This window comes from Sorex fumeus, unplaced genomic scaffold (assembly GCF_029834395.1).
Source record: "Sorex fumeus unplaced genomic scaffold, SorFum_2.1 ptg000007l, whole genome shotgun sequence".
Taxonomy (NCBI): domain Eukaryota; kingdom Metazoa; phylum Chordata; class Mammalia; order Eulipotyphla; family Soricidae; genus Sorex; species Sorex fumeus.
The window spans coordinates 3,206,984-3,227,500 of record NW_026606064.1 but is presented as its reverse complement, the minus strand read 5'-3'; the positions used below and the strand labels follow the sequence as shown (position 1 = coordinate 3,227,500).

General features: G+C 59.1%; 1 protein-coding gene across 1 annotated transcript in view; it reads left to right on the top strand.

The window, feature by feature from the left end:
• RTN4RL2 (reticulon 4 receptor like 2) overlaps positions 1 to 12,950 on the top strand; it is a 20,000-nt gene extending 7,050 nt beyond the window's left edge. Inside the window, exons 2-3 of the mRNA XM_056132937.1 lie at positions 2,681 to 3,162; positions 12,169 to 12,950. Of these exons, the coding sequence (XP_055988912.1) occupies positions 2,681 to 3,162; positions 12,169 to 12,918 (1,232 nt within the window). The 3' untranslated portion in view covers positions 12,919 to 12,950. The remainder of the gene's footprint in view (positions 1 to 2,680; positions 3,163 to 12,168) is intronic.
• Positions 12,951 to 20,517: the final 7,567 nt, after the last annotated feature.

The following is a 20,517-nucleotide window of genomic DNA, read 5'->3' as shown; positions in this document are numbered from 1 at the left end:
TGGATTCACGAGTCACGAAGGGTTTCAAGTTCCTTCTGACCTATGTCCTCATATGGACACATCTGCTCCCCAGGGGACACGCGGCAATGTCTGGAGATACGGGGTCCTCGTGACGGGGCGGGGGGCGGGGGGTATGGAGGGGGATAGTGCTGACACTGAAGGGGGAGGGGCCGGAGCCATAGGCCAGCAGGGAGGTCACTTGCCTTGCACACGGCCAACCCGGGTTCCATACGTGGCGCCCCACCTGGAGTGATCCCTGAGCACAGAGCCAGGAAGGAGTCAGCTCTGGGCACAGCTGGGTGTGGCCCCCAAACAGACCAAAAAAGTGGTTGTCTTGACATTTAATGGGGAGAGGAGGCAGTACCAGTAGGCACCGAACAAGGACCCCACCCAGGGCAGCCCCCAACCAAGAACTGCCCCCCTCTCAGAGCTGAGGTCGGACAGACCTGCAGGGAGCAAGGGGAGCCCCCCCACCCCCTGGCCAGGGCAGCAGGGGAGGAAGAAGCTGCACCTCTAGCCCCCGCAGCCTAGCCAGTACCACCCTAACTGCCTGGAGAGGTGGAGAGTGGAAGTGACCAGGAGCACAGGGTGCCTGGCTGGGTTCAGATTCCCGTAGGATCGTACATCAGTGGTGTGTCCAGTAGTGACGAGGCACTAGGGCTACACCCCGCAGTGCCCAGCCCGTGCGGTGCCAGTGCTTGCCAGGCTAGGCTCCGTTTCCCTTTGAGCTGTGTGCCCAGTGGGGAAGTGGGGGTCATACCTCGTAGGGCTCAGGGCCCGAACCTGGGCATCCTACAGCCCACGCATGAGCCCAGCCCATTCTCTCGCTGACAAAATCAATTGTTTAAAACTGGGGGCTGACTCTTGGCTTCGAGCTCGGGGATCCCTCTCGGTGGGGCTCAGGGGACCCTGTGCAGTGCCAGGGGTGGAACCCAGACTGCTGTGTGTGTGTGTGTGTGTGTGTGTGTGTGTGTGTGCCAGGCCAACAGCGTCTTCCCCGCTGCCCGGTCTCTCGGCTCAGCCAATCAATGTTTTCTTTTCAGTTATTTTTTGGGGACTTGCCCAGCGATGCTCAAGGTTCACTCGTGGCTCTGCGCTCAGGAATTACTCCTGATGGTGCTCTGGGGACCCTGTAGGATGGCTGGGGATTGAACCTGGGTCGGCCATGTGCGAGGCAAACGTCCTCCCTGCTGCACTATCGTTCCAGCCCCAAATCAATTTGAGGGGCATTTGGGGGTCACATCTGACAATGCTCAAGGTTCACCACTGGCTCTGAACTCAGGAATCAGTCCTGGCGGTGCTTTGGGGGGGGGGAGGCATATGCGGTGCCAGGAATTGAACCTGGGTCAGCCACATGCAAGACAAACATCCTCCATGCTGTACTACCACTCCAGCCCCCAAATCAATTTTTTTTGGCTTTTTGGGTCACACCCAGCGATGTTCAGGAGTTACTCCTGGCTCTGAGCTCAGGAATCACTCCTGGTGGTGCATGGGAGACCCTATAGGGTGCCAGGGGTCAAACCCAGGTCGGCCACATGCAAGGAAAACAAACACACTCCCTGCTGTACTATTGCTCTGGCCCCCAAATCAATTTTTTTTTATTTTTGACTTTTTGGGCCACACCCGGCAATGCTCAGAGGTTACTTCTGGCTCTGCACTCAAGAATTACTCCTGGTGGTATTTGGGGACCATATGGGATGCCAGGAATCGAACCCAGGTCAGCCATGTGCAAGGCAAGCGCCTTCCCTGCTGTACTATTGCTTCAACTCTATATCAATTTTTGTGCGGGAGGGGGGGAATTTGGGGGCCACACCTGGCGATGCTCAGGGGTTACTCCTGGCTCTGTACCCAGGAATGATCCTGGCAGTGCTTGGGGAACTCTATGTGGTGCCAGGGATTGAACCTGGATCAGTCACATGCAAGAAAATACCCCCCACACACACACCTCGCTATACTACCTCTCTGGCCCCCAAATAATGTTTTTGGCTTTTTGGGTCACACTCAGCGATGTTCAGGAGTTACTCCTGGCTCTGAGCTCAGGAATCACTTCTGGTGGTGCTTGGGAACCCCTATAGGGTGCTGTGGATCAAACCCAGGTCAGCACACTCCGTGCTGTACTATTGCTCTGGCCCCCTGAGCATTGTTTGTTTTTGACTTTTTGGGCCACAGCTGGCAATGCTCAGGGGTTGCTCCTGGCTCTGTACCCAAGAATTACTCCTGGTGGTGTTCAGGGACCATATGAGAGGCCGGGAATCGAACCCAGGTCGGCCATGTGCAAGGCAGGCGCCCTCCACACTGTACTATTGCCTCAGCTCTAAATCAAGTTTTTTGAGGGGGTTACTTTTGGGGCCATACCCGGTAATGCTCAGGGGTTGCTCCTGGCTCTGCACTCAGGAATCACTCCTGGGGGTGCTCAGGGGACCATATGGGATGACGGGAATCAAACCCGGGTTGGCCACGGCAAAGGCAAGGCAAACGCCCTACCCGCTGTGCTATCGCTCCAGCCCTCAAATCAATTTTTTTAAGGGTTTTAAGTAAGAGGGGGTAGCCGAAGCCTCTTGGGACCTCTCACCTCCCAGACCCTGGCAGGTTGGCTGGCAGGTTGGCGCGCGCAGGGGGGCGGGGCGGGGCGGGGGGGGGGCGGAGCGGCCCCCTGATGGTCTCTGCCCGACCCCCGCAGGTCCAGCCTCTGCCTGCCTCCTGCTGCTGCTGCTGGCGCTGCCCCCCGCCGCCCCCAGCTGCCCCATGCTCTGCACCTGCTACTCGTCCCCGCCCACCGTGAGCTGCCAGGCCAACAACTTCTCGTCGGTGCCTCTGTCCCTGCCGCCCGGCACGCAGCGCCTCTTCCTGCAGAACAACCTCATCCGCACGCTGCGGCCGGGCACCTTCGGGCCCCACCTGCTCACCCTGTGGCTCTTCTCCAACAACCTCTCCACCATCTACCCCGGCACCTTCCGCCGCCTGCAGGCGCTCGAGGAGCTGGACCTGGGCGACAACCGGCACCTGCGCTCGCTGGAGCCCGACACCTTCCAGGGCCTGGAGCGGCTGCAGTCGCTGCACCTGTACCGCTGCCAGCTCAGCAGCCTGCCCGGCCACATCTTCCGCGGCCTGGTCAGCCTGCAGTACCTCTACCTCCAGGAGAACAGCCTGCTCCACCTCCAGGTCAGCGCCCGCCCCTGGCCCCTCCCGCCGGGCCCCCACCCCTGTCTCTGTGTGTCTGTTCGTCCATCGCTTTATGTCCGTCCGTCTCTGCGTGTCTGTCTGTCTGTCCGCCCATCTCTTCATGTCCGTCCATCTCTGCGTGTCTGTCTGTCCGTCCACCTCTGCATGTCCATCCATCTCTGAATGTCTTGTCTGTCTGTCTGTCCATATCTGCGCATCTGTTTGTCCATCTCTGCGTATCTGTCTGCCCGTCCATCTCTTCATGTCTGTCCATCTCTGCATGTCTGTCTGTCCGTCCATCTCTGCATGTCCGTCCATCTCTGCATGTCTGTCTGTCTGTCTGTCCACCTCTGCGCATCTGTTTGTCCATCTCTGCGTGTCTGTCTGTCCGTCCATCTCTGCATGTCCGTCCATCTCTGCATGTCTGTCTGTCTGTCCATCTCTGCGCATCTGTTTGTCCATCTCTGCGTGTTTGTCTGTCCGTCCATCTCGTCATGTCTGTCCATCTCTGCATGTCTGTCTGTCCATCTCTGCATGTCTGTCTGTCCATCCATCTCTGCGTGTCTGTCTGTCCATCCATCTCTACATGTCTGCTGTCTGTCTGTTCCTCTCTTCATGTCCCTCCATCTCTGCCTGTCTGTCTGTTTGTCCATTTCTGCATGTCTGTCTGTCCATCTCTGCGTGTCTGTCTGTCCGCCCATCTCTTCATGTCCATCCATCTCTGCATGGCTGTCTGTCTGTCTATTTCTTCATGTCTGACCATCTCTGCATGTCTGTCTGTTCATCCATCTCTGCGTGTCTGTCCATCTTCGTGTGTGTGTCTGTCCATCTCTATGTGTCTGTCTGTCTGTCCACCTCTACATGTCTGTTTATCTCTGCATGTCTGTCTGTCCGTCCATCTCTGCGTGTCTATCTGTCCATCTCCTAGTGCCTGTCTGTCCATTTCTGTCTGTCTTGTCTGTCCATCTCTGCGTGTCTGTCTGTCCTTCCCTCTGCCCCCCGTCCCTCTATCCCTCGCTGGCTCACTTGCCTCCCCCATCTGTCTCCTCCTGCCTCCTCTGTCTGTCTCCCTTCGCACGCCCACTCCACACACGCCCCCATGTCTGTCTGGGTGTATGGATGCGTCTCTTGCCGCGATCTTATCTCTCCATCCACCCTCCTCCGTGAGCTTTCGGGGGACACGGCCTGCCTCTCCCCAGGCACCCCAGCCCGAGGGCCGTGGGAGGATTTTCTCCCCCCCCACCCAGGGAAGCAGAACCAGGCTGGTGTCCCTGCTGCGGCCCACTGGGCCATGGGACCAGGGCCGCCTTCTCTCTAGACCCCTGTCCCGCTCCACCCTTGCTGTCTCAGTGCCAGGAAAGAAGGGGGGAAAGGTGAAGAGCAGTTAAATAGCTGGAAAACGGATGCTCTGGAAACGGAAGGAATCACAGTGATTGCTATCTATTGTTATTATTATTGATCTGGATATTGTTTATCATTGTTCTGATGCTGACTGTCTTAACAGTCAGACCTGCTCTTCTGTCTCCCAGGAAGCCGGAACACACCCTCCTAACCACTGGGGAGAAACAACCTCCCTGTCAAGGTGGCCCCTGGTGGAAGGAGCCGGGAGCCCCCTCCCCGGCTGCTCCCTAACTCGGTGGCCAACAGGAGGAGCCCGGGGGTCAGGGCCACTAGCGACAATCACTTCACAGACTGAGCCCCACCCTGGGCCAGGTGCTGAGAACACGGCACTGAACAAGGCAGACAGAACTCCCCTATAAATAGTATGTTGGGAAAATATGTGGCATGCTATTGTGATTGCAAAAATAAAGAGGATAAGAATAGCAGGCGGGCCACAGCGTGGGCACAGCGTGAGCCCGCACTGTGCTGAGTGAGGACTTGACAGGCGCCAACGCTGCCGGGCCCCGAACTCGCGCCAAGCCTCAGCTTTCCCATCTGTAAAATGGGGGCATGAGAGTGCTTGTCTCCATGGGATTTTGATAAGCCTCAAGTGCAGGGATATGTTGCAAAGCTCAGAGATGGGTGTCTGGCATGCAGTGAGCACCAAGCGGTGCTTGTTAGCGTGTGATTTCAGACAAAAAGAAACAGGCCGGAGGGATGGCTCAGTGGGCTGGAGTGGGCGCTTTGCATGCAGGAGGTCTGGGTTCAAGGACCAGCACCAGATGTGGGGAGAAGCCCTCCACTGCCAGGAAGGAAGGAAGGAAGGAAGGAAGGAAGGAAGGAAGGAAGGAAGGAAGGAAGGAAGGAAGAACCTCATGTCCTGGTGGCCATGCTGTCTGAGGTGGCCCATTTGGACCCATCTTGGATATCTGAGTCTACTTCAGGCCTCTGACGGAAACACTGGGTAGGTTCCAGAACATTCTCTTCCTTTCCTTTCCTTGCCGTCTTTCCTTCCTAAATTGCCCTGCACCTCAACTGCAAGAGCCAGCAGGTAGGAGGACATGGGCTGCAAGTTCCTGGGACCACGACCCAGGAGAGCTGATGACCCTTGAGTCTTTGTCCCTGGCTGACGTTCGACCCATTTCCACCGCCCCAAAGCTTGTGCCCCGTCCGTCCCTGCACAGGGAGAGAGGGTGAGCGCCTCCTCGGAATCACGCTCTGTGGCAATTTCCAGCTCAGTCCTGTCTCCCGCGTGACTTCAGACAAACTCCTTCACCACCCAGTCCCACGTTGTCGGAGCCAACTGGCAGCCAGGCTGTATGGAAGAGATACAGCTCAGCTAAGAAACTGTGGGGGTTAAAGTTAAACTCAGGACCAGAGCGATAGCACAGCGGGTAGGGCGTTTGCCTTGCATGCGGCCAACCCGGGTTCGATTCCCAGCATCCCATATGGTCCCCTGAGCACCGTCAGGGGTAATTCCTGAGTGCAGAGCCAGGAGTAACCCCTGTGCATTGCCAGGTGTGACCCAAAAAGCAAAGCAAGCAAGCAAGCAAGAAAGAAAGAAAGAAAGAAAGTTAAACTCAGGACTGGAGCGATAGCACAGCAGGTAGGGCGTTTGCCTTGCACACAGCCAACCCGGGTTCAATCCCCTGCATCCCGTCTGGTTTCCCAAGCCCTCCAGGAGGGATGCCTGATACCAGTCAGGAGTAAGCCCTGAGCACTGTGGTTGTGACCCAAAACCAAAAAAAAAAAAATTTTTTTTTTAATTAAACTCAGGGCCATACTCTAGCCAATGTCCTCCTCATCGTCACTATTGTCACTATTAGTTGTGCTAGAGTGACCGATGCTGAAGCTCTGACCTCCTCATCAATATTTATTGGTTGTTCAGAATAACAAAACAGATTCGCGGGGGGGGGGGGAGGTGGTAGACGGTGGGTGGGGGGGGTGCTTGAATGACCTATAACATAAATTTTGCATGCAGGAGCCCCAAGGTCCACCCCCAGAACTACATATAGCTACATAGAGTCCCCTGACCACCTCCGGGGGTGGTCCCCAAGCACTGAGCCTGGAATAGACCCCCCCGGAGCACAGCCGAGTGTGGCCCCAAAACAGAAACCAAAAAAAACAAAAAAAAATGGGCTGGAGAGACAGTACAGGGGTTAAGGTACTTGCCTTGTATGCAAATAACCTTGGTTTGAACCTGGGCACCATATACGGTCACCCAAGCACTGCCTGGAGTGAGCCCTGAGCACAGAGCCAGGAATAAGCCCTGAGCACTGCCAGGTGTGGCCCCCAAACTAAAATCAAAACACCAGAATGAGGAACCGGGACTCAGAGGGCCTGTGTTTGACTTCCACTCTCCTGGGCCTTTCTCTGACTTAACTAACTTTGGGCAAATTGTTTCCCCTCCCTGGACCTCAGTGTCCACATCTTTGAAATGGGAATGCAAAGAGCACCTCCCACAAGCAATGGCAGCCCTGAGTGGAGGGGGGTGTGTGTGTGAGTGTGTGTGTGTGTGTGTGTGTGTGTGTGTGTGTGTGTGTAGCACAGAGCAGAGTGATAGGTTAATGGCATTCCTAGGACCGAACCCCCGCCCCCGCCCCACGCCTTGATGGGCAGCAAGCCTGGACAAAAGGGCACCGGGCAGGTCTGTGAGGCACCAGGCCTCTTCCCGCCTGGCCCTGGCTCCAGGAGAAATAGGGAAACTGCCTCAGTCTGAGCACTGCCTGGAGGGAGCAGGCTGGAGCAGCCACAGCAGGTGTGGAATCAGAGGGGCTGAGGTGAGAGCCACAGGGTACAGGTGTCGTCCCCAGGCGGGATTGGCAGGAGGCAGCAGTCTGCAGCTGCAGGGAGCGAGCGGGTGGTTCCCACAGCTCGTCTGCTAGATGCCAGGCACTTTGCCACAGGGGTTCATGCATCACCAATATTTATTGAGCACCTACTACATGCCAGGCACTGCTCTGGGTGCCAGGGATGTAAGAGAGAGAGAGAGAAATAAAAATACATATGTATCTCCACTCTCCTGGAGCACATTTCCTGCTTGAGAAGAAGCAGATGCTAGAGACGCCCGTTCTCTCTCTTCATCGTGACAGGACAAGTTTGAATCCCAGCCCCAACTTGCTTTGTGCCTTTTGGCAAGTTACTTAACCATTCTGAGTCTCACTGGACCCATTCATCTCTCTCTCTCTCTCTTCCCCGTCCCTTCCCCCCACCTCCCCCAGTGCCGGGGATGGAGCCCAGGGCCGCCCACATACAAGCAAGCACTGAACCACTGAGCCACAAGCCTAGCCTTGGCCCATTCATAAAAGGGAGAGAATGATCGCACAGCGGTGTGGGGGGGGGGGGGGGAGGGAAGGGTATCAGGGTTGGCGGCTGTCCAGATTAAAGAAGATTCGGGGCCAGAGCCATGGTATAATGGGTAGGGCGTTTGCTTTGCATGCAGCTGACCTGGATTCCATCCCTGGCATCCCATAGGGTCCCCCGAACCCTGCCAGGAGCAGTTTCTGAGTGCAGAGCCAGGAATAACCCCTGAGCATTGTGAAATAACCCCCCCCCCAAAATAAATAAAACAAAACAAAACAACAGATGTCCCTGGGGCCAGAGCAATAGTACAGTGGATGGAGCACTTGTCTTGCACACAGCCAACCTGGGTGGGGTCCCTGGGCCCCGCCAGGAGTGACCCCTGAGCACAGAGCTGGGAGTCAGCCCTGAGAATCACCAGGTGTGACCCAAGAACCAAAAATTAAAATAAAGGCGATAAAGGGCTTAGCCCGATGTGTGACCCAGAGCCATATAATACAGCGGGTAGGGCATTTGCTTTGCACACGGCTGACCGGGGATCGATCCTCAGCATTCCAATTGGTCCCCCAAGCACCACCAGGAGTAATTCCTGAGTGCATGTGCCAGGAGTAACCCCTGAGCATCGCTGGGTGTGACCCCCCAAAAAATCATCCTTGCCCCCATCTCCCAGCTGTTCAGCAAAGGGAGGGTACCAGTCGAAGGTCCCCCCCAAAAGTTAGAGGTCACAGTCTACAAAGAGCCCAGGGGTCAGACTCCAGACTCCGGCTCCTGAGAGGCTCGTCTTCAGATCTTCAGATCTCCTGGGCCCCAGGTGCTGAGCTGTGAGGCCCTGGACTAGTCGCTTGCCTTCTCTGATCTTCCCTCTCAGAGTCTCAGAAAGCGGGGAGGATGGAACCCTGGGTTTGCCTGGGGGGCAGGGGGGCTGGTGACTTCGCGGTTGCTCCATGGGATCTGCGTGGCTCCAAGCATGGCACCTGGTTCAAGCCAGGAAGGCGGCCCGCAGAAGGCTGGTGACGCGGGTGATGACGACGGCAGTGGGCTGGGGCGGGTGGGCACTGCGAGGGAGTGAAGGGGGAGCCCTGGCACGGAGCAGGCCCGCGGGACAGCTCAGCTCAATGGATGATGAGGCGTACTCCAGGGCTGGCTCATCGATATCGGATGAGGTCAGAGCTTAACCCCTCAGCTGTCTCCAGTCCCTGGGTTCAGAGACCAAACGTGCCTTGCTCAGAGGCTCAGAGAGAGCTGGGGAGCATCCCCAGGCCACACAGCCCCGAGCTTGATGGGGGGGGGGGGGGGTCATCAGTGGAGGCAGGTCAGGAGTAGGAGGGAGTCTGGGAGGGGCCCGAGCTGCTGGGCTGAGATTCCAAATGGATGCAGGGCACCGGGAGAGGTGAGGGAAATGCGGTTTGGAAATGAAGATGATGACTGGAGCAGACGCGCCCGTGTGGGGGGGGGGTGAGGGGGGCGAGGGGGGTGGACGAGGCAAGGGAGAAAGCTGTGAAAGTCGAGTGCTTATTAATGCACAGAGAGGAAGGGCCGGATCTGAGCGCTAAGGGCCAGGAAATGGCAATGGGGTTTGGCAATAGCTGGGTTGGGGGTTGGGGGGGAGGGGGGAAGGGCCCCTCAGGCAGAGGCTCCAGGAGCCCAGAGCAAAGGGGAAGGGGGGGGGAGGAGAGAGGTACATTAGAATCCAGAATTTCTTTAGCCCCCAAATTGGAACAGGGGTGAGGGTGAGGACTGGAGTGATAACAGAGCAGGTGGGGTGCTTGCCTTGCAAGGCAGCCCACCTGAGTTTGGCATCCCATCGGGTCCCCTGAGCACCTGAGCACCATCAGGAGTGATTCCTGAGGGACAGGAGTCACCCCTGAGCATCACCGGGTGTGGCCCCAAACCCAAAACAAAAACGAATCACAGCTGGGGGTGTGTGAAAAGTGCTGAACCCCAGGGCCTCTGAGCCTTGGTGGCTCTGCTGAATCCAGAGGTCCCCAAAGTCCCCAAAGCATGGGTCACCTCTGCTGCTCTTACTGGTCTGCCTCTGACCTCTGCGCATGCCCTCTCTTTGCTGACCCGCTATGACAAAGTGACTCTGGGCTGAGAGAATGCAGGGCCCTGGATTGCATGTGCCTTCCCAAGTCCCCCCAGAACTGCCCAGCGTCCACCCTGAGCACCCCAAAGAGTGACCCCTGAGCACAGAGCTGTGAGGAATCCCTGGGCACTGCAGAGTGGAGCTTTTTTTTATTATATTATTATTTTTGAGGGGGGAGGTTTCTGGGCTTTGGGGAATCACATCCCACAATGCTCAGGGGTTACTCCTGGCTTTGCCATCAGGAATTACTCCTGGTGGTGCTCGGGGGGTGCTTTGGGATGTCAAGGATGGAACCCCGGTCAGCTGTGTGCAAGGCCAACGCCCTCCCTGCTGTCCTATGGCTCCAGCCCCAGAGTGTGGAGAGAGAGAAAGAGAGAGAGAGAGAGAGAGAGAGAGAGAGAGAGAAGTCCCGAGTGGGCTGTTGTCAAGTGATGGGCTGACCCAAGGCAAGGGCAGCGGGGCTCAGCGGGGCTCAGCGGGGCTCGCTGGGCAGGGGCCAGGGGCCCCCTCTGGGGACCTGAGAGGGGGTGGGGGCGGCGAAGGCTGGTGTCAGGCAGCCGGGAAGGTTGAGGGGGATGGATCTCAATGTGGCCAAGAGGAGGGCTCTTGGCAGCCTCAGTTCCTGGAGCGGAGAGGGCGGAAGCCAGATGGGAGGGGGCGAGAAGACGCAGGAGCACAGGAAGGTGGAGACTGGGAGCGTGGGCTGGGAGTCAAGGCCCTCCCCCAACCTGAGAGCCGCCAGCAGGCTCCTGGGGGTGGGGGGACCACTCCCCAGGCGGGTTAGGGGGGGAAGCTGCAGCCAGCAAGAGTGAACCCCGCAGCCCACCCCCAGGAGTGAGCTGGCTGATGCCTGGGGGGGGGCCTCACTTCCGTTCAACCCCCACTACCTCGGACAGGGGCAAGCTCCTGCCAGTGTGATGGGGGTTGGGGGATTCCCCAGCCCGGACATGCACCCCCTCCCCCAAGAGGGGTGATGATTCTGCAGGCTTGACACAGCCCTCTTTTTTTTTTTTTTTGCGTCACACCGGGTGATGCACAGGGGTTACTCCTGGCTCATGCACTCAGGAATTACTCCTGGCAGTGCTCAGGGGACCATATGGGATGCTGGGAATCGAACCCGGGTCGGCCACGTGCAAGGCAAACGCCCTGCCCTCTGTGCTGTCACTCCAGCCCCTGATACAGTCCTCTTAAAATCTCAGCCTAGCATCAGATGCTGGACGCCGGGAAGCATCTCATTGGAGGAAGAGGGGTAGGCTTACCTTCAGCGAAGCCCCAGCTGGGCCGGGGATCTGTGTGCTCACCCCCCACCCCCTCCTCCTTAAGACCTTGTCTTATCTCATCTTCTGAAACCTCCCGCCCGCCCGTCCTCTGCATTCATACTGAGGAAACTGAGGCTAAAGAACTTCTGCGAAATCGTGCCGCTGGGACCAGGGCCAGCGTGTCTAAGCCTCATCGCTGGACCAAATATGTGGGTGCAGGCGCTCTGCCCAGCCCCTCTTCACTCACATGCTCTTGCTGGGGGCGTCCTCATCAATCCTGGCACTGAACACCCCACCCCCATTCCTCCCGGAGGTCGCCTTCTTCCCATTTTACAGACGAGGCCACAGGCTTACAGGGTCACTGGCTTCCCTGCACCCTGCCTGCACGCAAAGAGTGTGCCCATCACACTCCCTGCGCTGGTGCTGCAGACTACAGAAGAAGAAACTGAGTCACGGGCCCTGTGGTTGGAGGGACGAGAGAGAGAGAGAGAAAGGAAGGAAGGAAGGAAGGAAGGAAGGAAGGAAGGAAGGAAGGAAGGAAGGAAGGAAGGAAGGAAAAAAAGAAACCCAGCGTGCGAGGGCAGGGAAGCGGGTGCCCGGCTGCGTGCTGAGTGCGCCCCGAGATGCCGAGTGTCACCAAGAGCATCGCGGGGGGGGGGGGGGGGATTGCAAAGCGGTCCTGATGCGGGGAGGCGGGGGAGGCGCCCCAGAACTGCTGAATGCGAAACTGGAGGAAGAGCTGGGGGGAGGGGAGGCGGGGGGAGGGGGGCCTCCTGAGGCATTGTAACGTTTTGGGGGGGTGCCCTGATCTCACCGGGATTGCTAACCTCCACTGGAAACCTCTAAGGAGGCTGGAGGAAGCACTCCGGGAATGCAAAGCTCCCCTCTGGTCCTAGGGGAGGGGACTCCCGCGGCTGGGGGGCGAGGGGGGGAACCCCACCCGTCTGAGCCCACCTCCGTCTTCTCTCCCACCGCCCCCAGGATGACCTGTTCGCGGACCTGGCCAACCTGAGCCACCTCTTCCTGCACGGGAACCGGCTGCGGCTGCTCACGGAGCACGTGTTCCGCGGCCTGGGCAACCTGGACCGGCTGCTTCTGCACGGGAACCGGCTGCAGGGCGTGCACCGCGCGGCCTTCCGGGGCCTGGGCCGCCTCACCATCCTCTACCTGTTCAACAACAGCCTGGCGTCGCTGCCCGGGGAGGCGCTGGCCGACCTGCCGGCGCTCGAGTTCCTGCGGCTCAACGCCAACCCCTGGGCGTGCGACTGCCGCGCGCGGCCGCTCTGGGCCTGGTTCCAGCGCGCGCGCGTGTCCAGCTCCGACGTGACGTGCGCCAGCCCGCCCGAGCGCCAGGGCCGCGACCTGCGCGCGCTCAGCGACGCCGACTTCCAGGCCTGCCCGCCCCCCGTGCCCACCCGGCCCGGCAGCCGCCCGCGCGGCAACAGCTCGTCCAACCACCTGTACGGGGTGGCCGAGGCGGGCGCGCCCCCCGCCGACCCGTCCACGCTCTACCGAGACCTGCCCGCCGAGGACCCGCGGGGACGCCAGGGCGGCGACGCGCCCACCGAGGACGACTACTGGGGGGGCTACGGGGGCGAGGACCGACGGGGCGAGCAGACGTGCCCCGGCGCCGCCTGCCGGGCGCCCGCCGACTCCCGCGGGCCCGCGCTCGCGCCTGGGGTCCCCAGCCCTCTACTTTGCCTCTTGCTCCTGGCGCCCCATCACCTCTGACTGCGGTGCTGAGACTGAAGAGGCCGGTGTGTGCCCCCACACACACACACACACAAAATCTCTTGCCCCCTCCCCTCACCCTTCCAGCGGCCCCCATCCTCCCGCTGCGGCTCGGCCCCAGCACCCATCCACCACCGCTGTCCCTCCATCCGGACCCCCCTGCAGGGGACCAGGCCCCTTCTCCCCGCCTCCTGGGCTACTACTGGTTTCTGCCTCAGTCCGGTTTGCCACCACTGTGGCCGTTAGTTCCTTTCCCACCCCCAAAAAAGCCCCCCACCCCCGCAGTGGACTCAGAGGGGCTTTTATCTGCAAAGCAACTTCCACCAGCAGAGCCTTTGGGAGCTCCGGGGACCGGTCCCACGCTCCCCCCGAGCCGTTTGGAGAGAAATCCTCCACGGGGTCAGGCGAACCCTAGGTCCCTGCTTAACGCGCCTCAACCTCCCGACACTGGAGGAATACTTTTCTCCGAAGTCTACTCTGGACACTTTTTAGGGTGCCTGGAGAGAACTTTCCTCTCCACCGTGGCCCCTGTGTAGTGAAGATCAACAGGAGTTGTTTGGGACAAAAAAAAAATTTATTAAAAAATTCTATTATTTTATCTTCTTCTGTAAGATGTGTTTTGGCTTAGGACTTCAAAGGTGGGATGCCGGGTAGAACCATTAGGATGTCCAAGCCATGGCACTGTCGCCATAGTACAGCGGAGAAGGTGTTCGCCTTGCAGACGGCTAACCCAGGTTCTATCCCTGGCACCTCAGAGGGTCCCCCAAGTATCAGCAGGAGTGATCCCTGAGCACAGAGCCAGGAGTAACCCCTGAGCATTACCCGGTGTGGCCCCCAAACAAAAGGAGTCCAGGCAGGGAGGATTAGGAGAAAATGGGATCATCTAGCAGGACAAGAAGCTGAAGTCGGGGGGCCACAGCCTTTGGGAGCTCTGGAGGGCAAGGGAGGGTCCCAGGGTTCCCTGAGCACCGCCAGGAGTAATTTCTGAGTGCAGAGCCAGGAATAACCCCTGAGCATGGCAGGGTGTGACAAAATAAAAAAAGAAAGAAGCTCGCAGAAAGGGGGGATGGATGGGGGACGCTGGAGCAATAGCACAGCGGGTAGGGCGTTTCCCTTGCACGCAGCTGACCTGGGTTCGATTCCCAGCATCCTATATGGTCCCCAGAGCACGACCTGGAGTAATTACTGAGTGCCGAGCTAGGAGTAACCCTTGTGCATCACTGGGTGTGACCCAAAAAGAAAGAAAAAAGAAAGAGGGAGACCAGCTAGGACAGGGAGAAATAATCACAACCAAGAGTGCGGGTGTCTGCTTTGCTCTTCTCCTTGTGCCCAGAGGAAGCTGCAGGCAGGGGCCTGGGAAGAGCTCAGAGGATGCCTAGCACAGAGGGTCCTGGATTCCATCATGTTGGCACCCACCATCATTTCCAGGAGACCCTCCACCCCCCAAAGGAAGCAGCTCCCTGTGGCCCCTGCATGGGGGCTGGGGGGTGGGTCAGGGGAAGGCCTCCAGCCCGGCCCATAGTTCCCTCCTTTTCTTCAGGAAAGAAGAGCGAGTTCCTAGGGCCTCTGTAAGGCCGGGACACACATAAGAGGGGGCAGACCCACTTTGGGGCAAATCTGAACAAAATAAAGGCACCAGGGGACCCAGGCCCCCTCCCAGAGCCAATCTCTTAAGCAAGCTGTGCCTGAGGCAGGATTTGCTCAGTGCACAGTCTGCACGCCTGTTCCTGGCAACCCTTAACAGGGGCTCCCAAACTTACCAAGATCACTGGCCCCTTTCAAGGAAAATTAATCACTCAATGGGCCCCTGGAAATCTACCTTCTTTAAGCAAAGGAAAAATGCCCAGCAACTGTACCTGAGGTTATAACCCACCCCCATTTCAGAGACACACACCCCTCCCCACCCCCGTACCCTTTTCTTGGCTCTATGTCAAGAACAAATATCCTAAGTTGGGGTGGCTATACCAGAAACCCCATATTTCTAGTATAAGGAGGAAGGCCAAAGAAACGAAAGAACCCAGCCTAAGAGAGATTTGGGATGGGGCCTGAGTGTCAGCACGGCAGGGAGGCTCTTGCCTTGTACACGGTCCATCCATGTTCTGTCCTCAGCATCTCATATGGTCCCCTGAGCATGACAGGAGTGATTACTGAGTGTAGAGACAGGAGTAAGCCCTGAGCACTGCCAGGTGTGGCCCAAAACATTTGTGTGTGTGTGTGTGTGTTTTAAAAAAAGATCTAGAATGAAGATTACCGGTGAATTCATAAAGAAACTAAGGATAACATCAACGGTTTAAATTCAGACCTAAGAATCTAACCTGGAGGACCAGAGAGATAGTATAGTGGGTAGGGCACTTACTCTTCATCCAGCCGACCCAGGTTCAATCCCCAGCATCTCATATGGTCCCCAGAGCACTGCCAGGAGTAATTCCTGGATACAGAGCCAGGAGAAACCCTTGAGCATCACTGGGTGTGGCCCAAAAAACACACAAGCAAAGAAAACAGAATCTAACAGTGGTCTGGAGCAAAAGCACAGCAGGTAAGGTGCTTGCCTTGTATACAGTTGACCCAGGTTCAATCCCTGGCATCCCATAGGGTCCTGCAAGTACTGTCAGAAGTGATTTCTGAAAGCAGAATCAGGAGGAAGCCTTGAGCATCACCAGATGTAGCCAAAAAAAAAAAGGAAGAAGAATCTAACCTAGGAAGTGGCTATGGAAAAGGGGTCCCAGAAGTTGGGGGCTCACTGAGGAGGGGTGCTGAGATTTGGTGGTTCCTCTGACCGGCAGAGAGGCCGAAATGGGAAGGAGTGAACCTCTTGGCCTGAGGCAAGGAGACTTTGGATGTGGGTCATCTGGGAAGTGGGGGTAGGAGCTCCAGCCAGGAGAGCTGATTTTGGGGGCTCACGGGCTGACTCTGAGGACATGGCTGAGCGGCAGGAGGGGGCTAGCCTGGCATGGAGGCACTGTGAGCTGGAGGAGGGGCAGCCGCGGCCAGGGCAGGGGACTGAGGATGCTGGGAAACCAGCAGCCGGCTGTCCAGGTCACTGAATTATCATTGTGAAATATTCATGGGCCTTGGGTCCAGATGCTATTTCCGAACAGCGAAAGCAAGAGGAGTGTGTGAGCCTCAGGAAGAAGCCCAGAGCGATGCCGCCCGCCCCCGCCCCCGGCCCAGACAGGCCCACGGACGCCCGCCCGCCGTCACGTGCACACCCACGCGTGCACGCTCGAACACTGAGCCGGAGAGGGGCACGTGCAGGCACGCCGACTCCCACGGGCCCCACGAGCAGGCAGCTGCACCCCAGATTCTGACAGGCACGCACAGCCACTCTGGGGGGGACCCTGCACGAAGACCACCCCCAGAGATCTCAGACAACCCCCAACTCGTCCCCCCTCCAGCCTCTACAAGCCAACCCCACTCACAGCTTTGAGTCAGACACCCTGAAAATAGGGGGAGGCTAACAGGAAAGCAGGACTATCCAGACCCTCCCCGCCAGAACCCATGTCTGCCAATAATCTGATGGGGAAACTGAGGCACGGGGGGGCGGAGGGGAAACATAAAGCAAAAAATGCAAAAAGCACAAATGACCCCTCCAAGGTTTAAAGTCCATCTGCCCCTTGAATTCTGGGGGTGCATCTCTCCACCCCCCACCCCTGCACACATTGTGGATTCTCTTCCAGACTCCCAGCAGTTAATCCCCCTTTTCCTAATCTTCTCATTCCCCTGTCCCCTCCCTTCCTCTCCATTCCCCCTGCCACCTCCCTGCTCTGTCTCATTACCTCATGCCTGGAATAAAGGAGAAAATAGCAAGAACGTCCCCTCTGGTATTCCTACATTCAAGCGCTCCCTCCCTCCCACCCAGCCTGCCTGGGGTAGCCAGGAAATCTGCATTACCTCATCAGGAACCATCGCTCCCTAGTGCCCAGGTGAAAGATAAAACACCTCAAGGATACCCTGGAGTCCGGGACCTATTGCCTTTCTACTGCTTTTTGACCCCCCGCCCCCCCCCCCCCAAAGCCTTGCCTTGGCCCTTCCAACTCCAGCTAGGATGACTGCAGCGTGCAGCTGCCAAGCTGGTGAAAGCCACAAACTCACCTGACACTCTCCCTCAGTGTCCCCAGACTAGGAATCCTCTCCCCTCCCTCCGCTACCCAGATGAGAGTTTCCCGAGCTCTGCCCCCAAGGTCAAAACTGCATCTCTTTAACCTCAGGCAGGCGGGGTGGAGGGGGTTCACGTCCTTCAAAACGGTGGCCGGGCTCTGCTCCGGGCATCTCCCAGCGGATGGCTGCCCCCCACTGGCCACCTTGGGGATCGCAGCCAGGCTGCATCGGTCGGCCCTGAGCGTGAGCATCTCTGGGCTCCGCCAGCGCGCAAGGACGCCAGATGCCAAGCCCTTAAGCCTCTAAGGTTCTTACCGTCGCCGCGTGGATGGAGAGAGCGCGCGGCTCTGCTCCGGGGCGGCTGAGCACTGACTCTTAGAGACCTACTCCACCCTCCCTGGGGGCTCTCGGCAAACACTGCGGAAGGCAATGTGCCCACCCGGCTTGGAGAGGCCACAGAGCCAGGGGACAGTCCAGGTGGCGGGGCCCCAGGTCCAGGTCGGGTCAGGTTTCTACATGAATATTTAATGCCTCCAACCAGACCTGTCAGATGTTCCGAAACCCGAGCAGATCCTTTCATCCTGGACACGACGCCCTTCCCTGCTCCCATGGCCTCTCCGGGTGGAGGGGTGGGGGGGACGGCAGGGTGGGCAGACCTGGGACAGATGATTCTGGAATAGAAAAGTCTACGACCTCGTTGTTCTCACATGGACTTGCGGTGTGACCTGGGGCAAGTTACTTAACCTCTCTGAACACCCTCTCACAGGCTTTATTTATTTATTTTTAAGGTAACCCAGAGGCAATAATAGCACCTGTCTAAATCGAGTCAGCCTGGGGAAGTGAATGCAACAACCCATGAAAAGGTGACCTACATGTTTGCTGTCACCTCTCAAGGCCGGCCTGCCTTCTATTTCCTTCCAGGCCTTGGAGGGGAGGGGGGGCGGTGGGAACTTTGGCGGTTGCCATGCTCCACTAAGACCCAAAGTCCTGTGGGCTCCGAAGAACCCGAGGTCGGGAAGGGAAGGGGAGGAAGGAGGGAGAGAAGAAGAGAGAGGAAGGGAGAGAAAAAGAGAGAGAGAGATTCACAGACTTGCTCCTTCCCTCCTTCCTCCCTTTTTTCTCCAAGCAGGGGCCTTTCCCAGGAACCAGAGTTGGGCACGCAGGGTGGGGGATGGGGCGGAGAGCAGGAGTTGGGAGGAAACCGTTTCCCCAGCCCACCCATCTCCACCAGCACCGTTTCTAAAAATGAAGGTCTCTTACATCTGCGTGAGGTGAGAAGCTGCTGAAATGCAGATTCCGGCGCCCTGGGCCCCCTGCTGACTCAGACTTCTTCTTCGGGGAGCCCCGGAATGCGCATTTTAACGAGTGGGGGTGAGTAGTTTCTAAAGCACGCTAAAGGCTGAGAAACTTCGCACACGTGGGGGTGGTCACTGGGGGGCAGAGAGGAGGAGAGAGCCGAGAAATGTCAGCTCCACACCCCACCCCGCGCCCCCACGCACACTTTGGTGAAAGTTGGAGACTGTGGTCCAGCGTGGAGGGCGGGTGAGAGGGGGGAGGGGGAGCGGAGCTGAGTGCGAGGACACCCATGCAGAACCGGGGTGCGGGGAGATTGGTGGGGGACACTGGGACATGGGGACCCGCGGGAACCTGTCCTCGGAGGTCACACCCTGAGCTTCCAGAAGGGTCCGAGATGGGGAAGAGGCTGGACGAACCCCACCCCCGGCGCGCACGCGGCGCAGGGCCCGAGCCAGCCCCGCGAGGGTGCGGCGCGCGGGTTTGGGGGTGCGAGCCCCCCATCCCGCTCTGGCTGGCCCGGGTCCAGCGCCGTCTGACCTTCTCCCTCCCGCCACCCCCAGCCCGCGTCCCCGCTCATCTGCATAAAGTTCCAATTAACACGTTTTCCCTCTGCTATTTACGATCCCTGAACTCGCTCCCAGCTCGGGAACCCGCTTCCCACCGCCCCCTCGGCCGTGCCAGTGCGGGGCCCCGTTAACCCTTGCGCCCCGGGCTGCTCCCCGAGGCCTCGACCCCCGGGCAGCGGGGCCAGCGCCGGAGATGGGGGTCCCGAGGATGGGGTGGGGGAGCTCGGGGAGGTCAGCGGGGGGCGCGCCGCCGGGTAGGTCACAGGTCCGAGGCCAGGGCGCGCCGGGACAAAGGCAGAGCCCCCGGGCGCGGCAGAGCTGGGGAGGGGGGCTTCTCCTGGGAGACTCGGGGCGTCGAAATTCCTCGTTCCTCATCCTCCAGCCCCCGCACCCCTCCTCCTCCCCGCCACGTACCCTCTCCCCTCCCCAGCCATCTGTTCCGCTCGGCAGCGCCGCGACAAACACGGCTCGGCGCGCTTCCGCCCCGGCCCAGCCCCCCTCCCCGAGCTCCCCAACCCGGGAGGTGGGGTGGGGGGCGCCCCCTCCCCGAGACACGCCCGCTCCGGCGGGGGGGCCTCGCCCCGCACCCCGCCCCGAGCCCTGGGCCGGCCGGGAGCCCGCACGCCCACCCTCTCCGCCAGCCGTCGTGGGGCGCCGGAGGTCAGGCTCGGAGAGGTGGGGGTCGGCGGGAGGAGGAGAGCCAAGCCCGGCGAGGGGGGTGGAGGTGGCGCCCCTGGCAGAGCAGACACGTGCGCGGGGTGGAGTAGGAGGGGGTCCCCTGCCCCCCTCGCCCGCCCGCTGGGTCCCCGCCGCGGCCACGCAGCGCCCCCTGCCGGGCAGGCCGAGCACAGCGGGCGCGCGCGCGCTCCGGGACCGACCCCGCAGCCTGAACCCCACCCCAGCCCCGCCGAGCCCCCACGGCCCTACCCTGCCACCTCTCTAGCCGCCACCTTCACCAAACTTCAGAAAGTCAAGACCCAAGGGGCAACCGACACCCGAGGGGTCTCTGGGAACCCATGCTGTCTGGCCCCCTCCGTATTGGTATTGCCGTGTTGGTATTGGGGGAAGATGAGGGGGTTGGGGTGGGGGGAGCGCACGCCCTCCCAGTTGGAAACCTGGAGCCAGGCATCCACCCTGGTGGGACTCAGTCGTCTGACAGGTCCTTCTTTGTTCTGCCTTTTTTTTTTTTTTGCTTTTTGGGTCACACCCAACGATGCACAGGGGTTACTCCTGGCTCTGTACTCAGAAATTACGCCTGGCAGTGCTCAGGGGATCCTATGGGATGCTGGGAATCGAACCCAAGCTGGCCGCGTGCAAGGCAAATGCCCTACCCGCTGCGCTATCACTCCAGCCCCTCCTTTTCTGCTTGGAGGACGGGTCAACCTGTGCCCTAAATTCCAAAGGGAATTTGATCTCCCAACGCTCACCTTGGGGGGGTTCCCTGAGAGTTAATTAAACTTTTGGATAAACCTTTTCTGCGCACTGCACACTGGCTCACCCGTTTTCAGCTCCAACTGAGCCAGACGCCCTTGACCTTCAACCTTTCAGCACTCTCCTCTCAGAAAAGCCTAGAGTCCAGCCCTGGGGTCCATCCCAGCTGCGGCTATTCTGGGGGTCTGAGGCTTTGGTCTCCAACTCA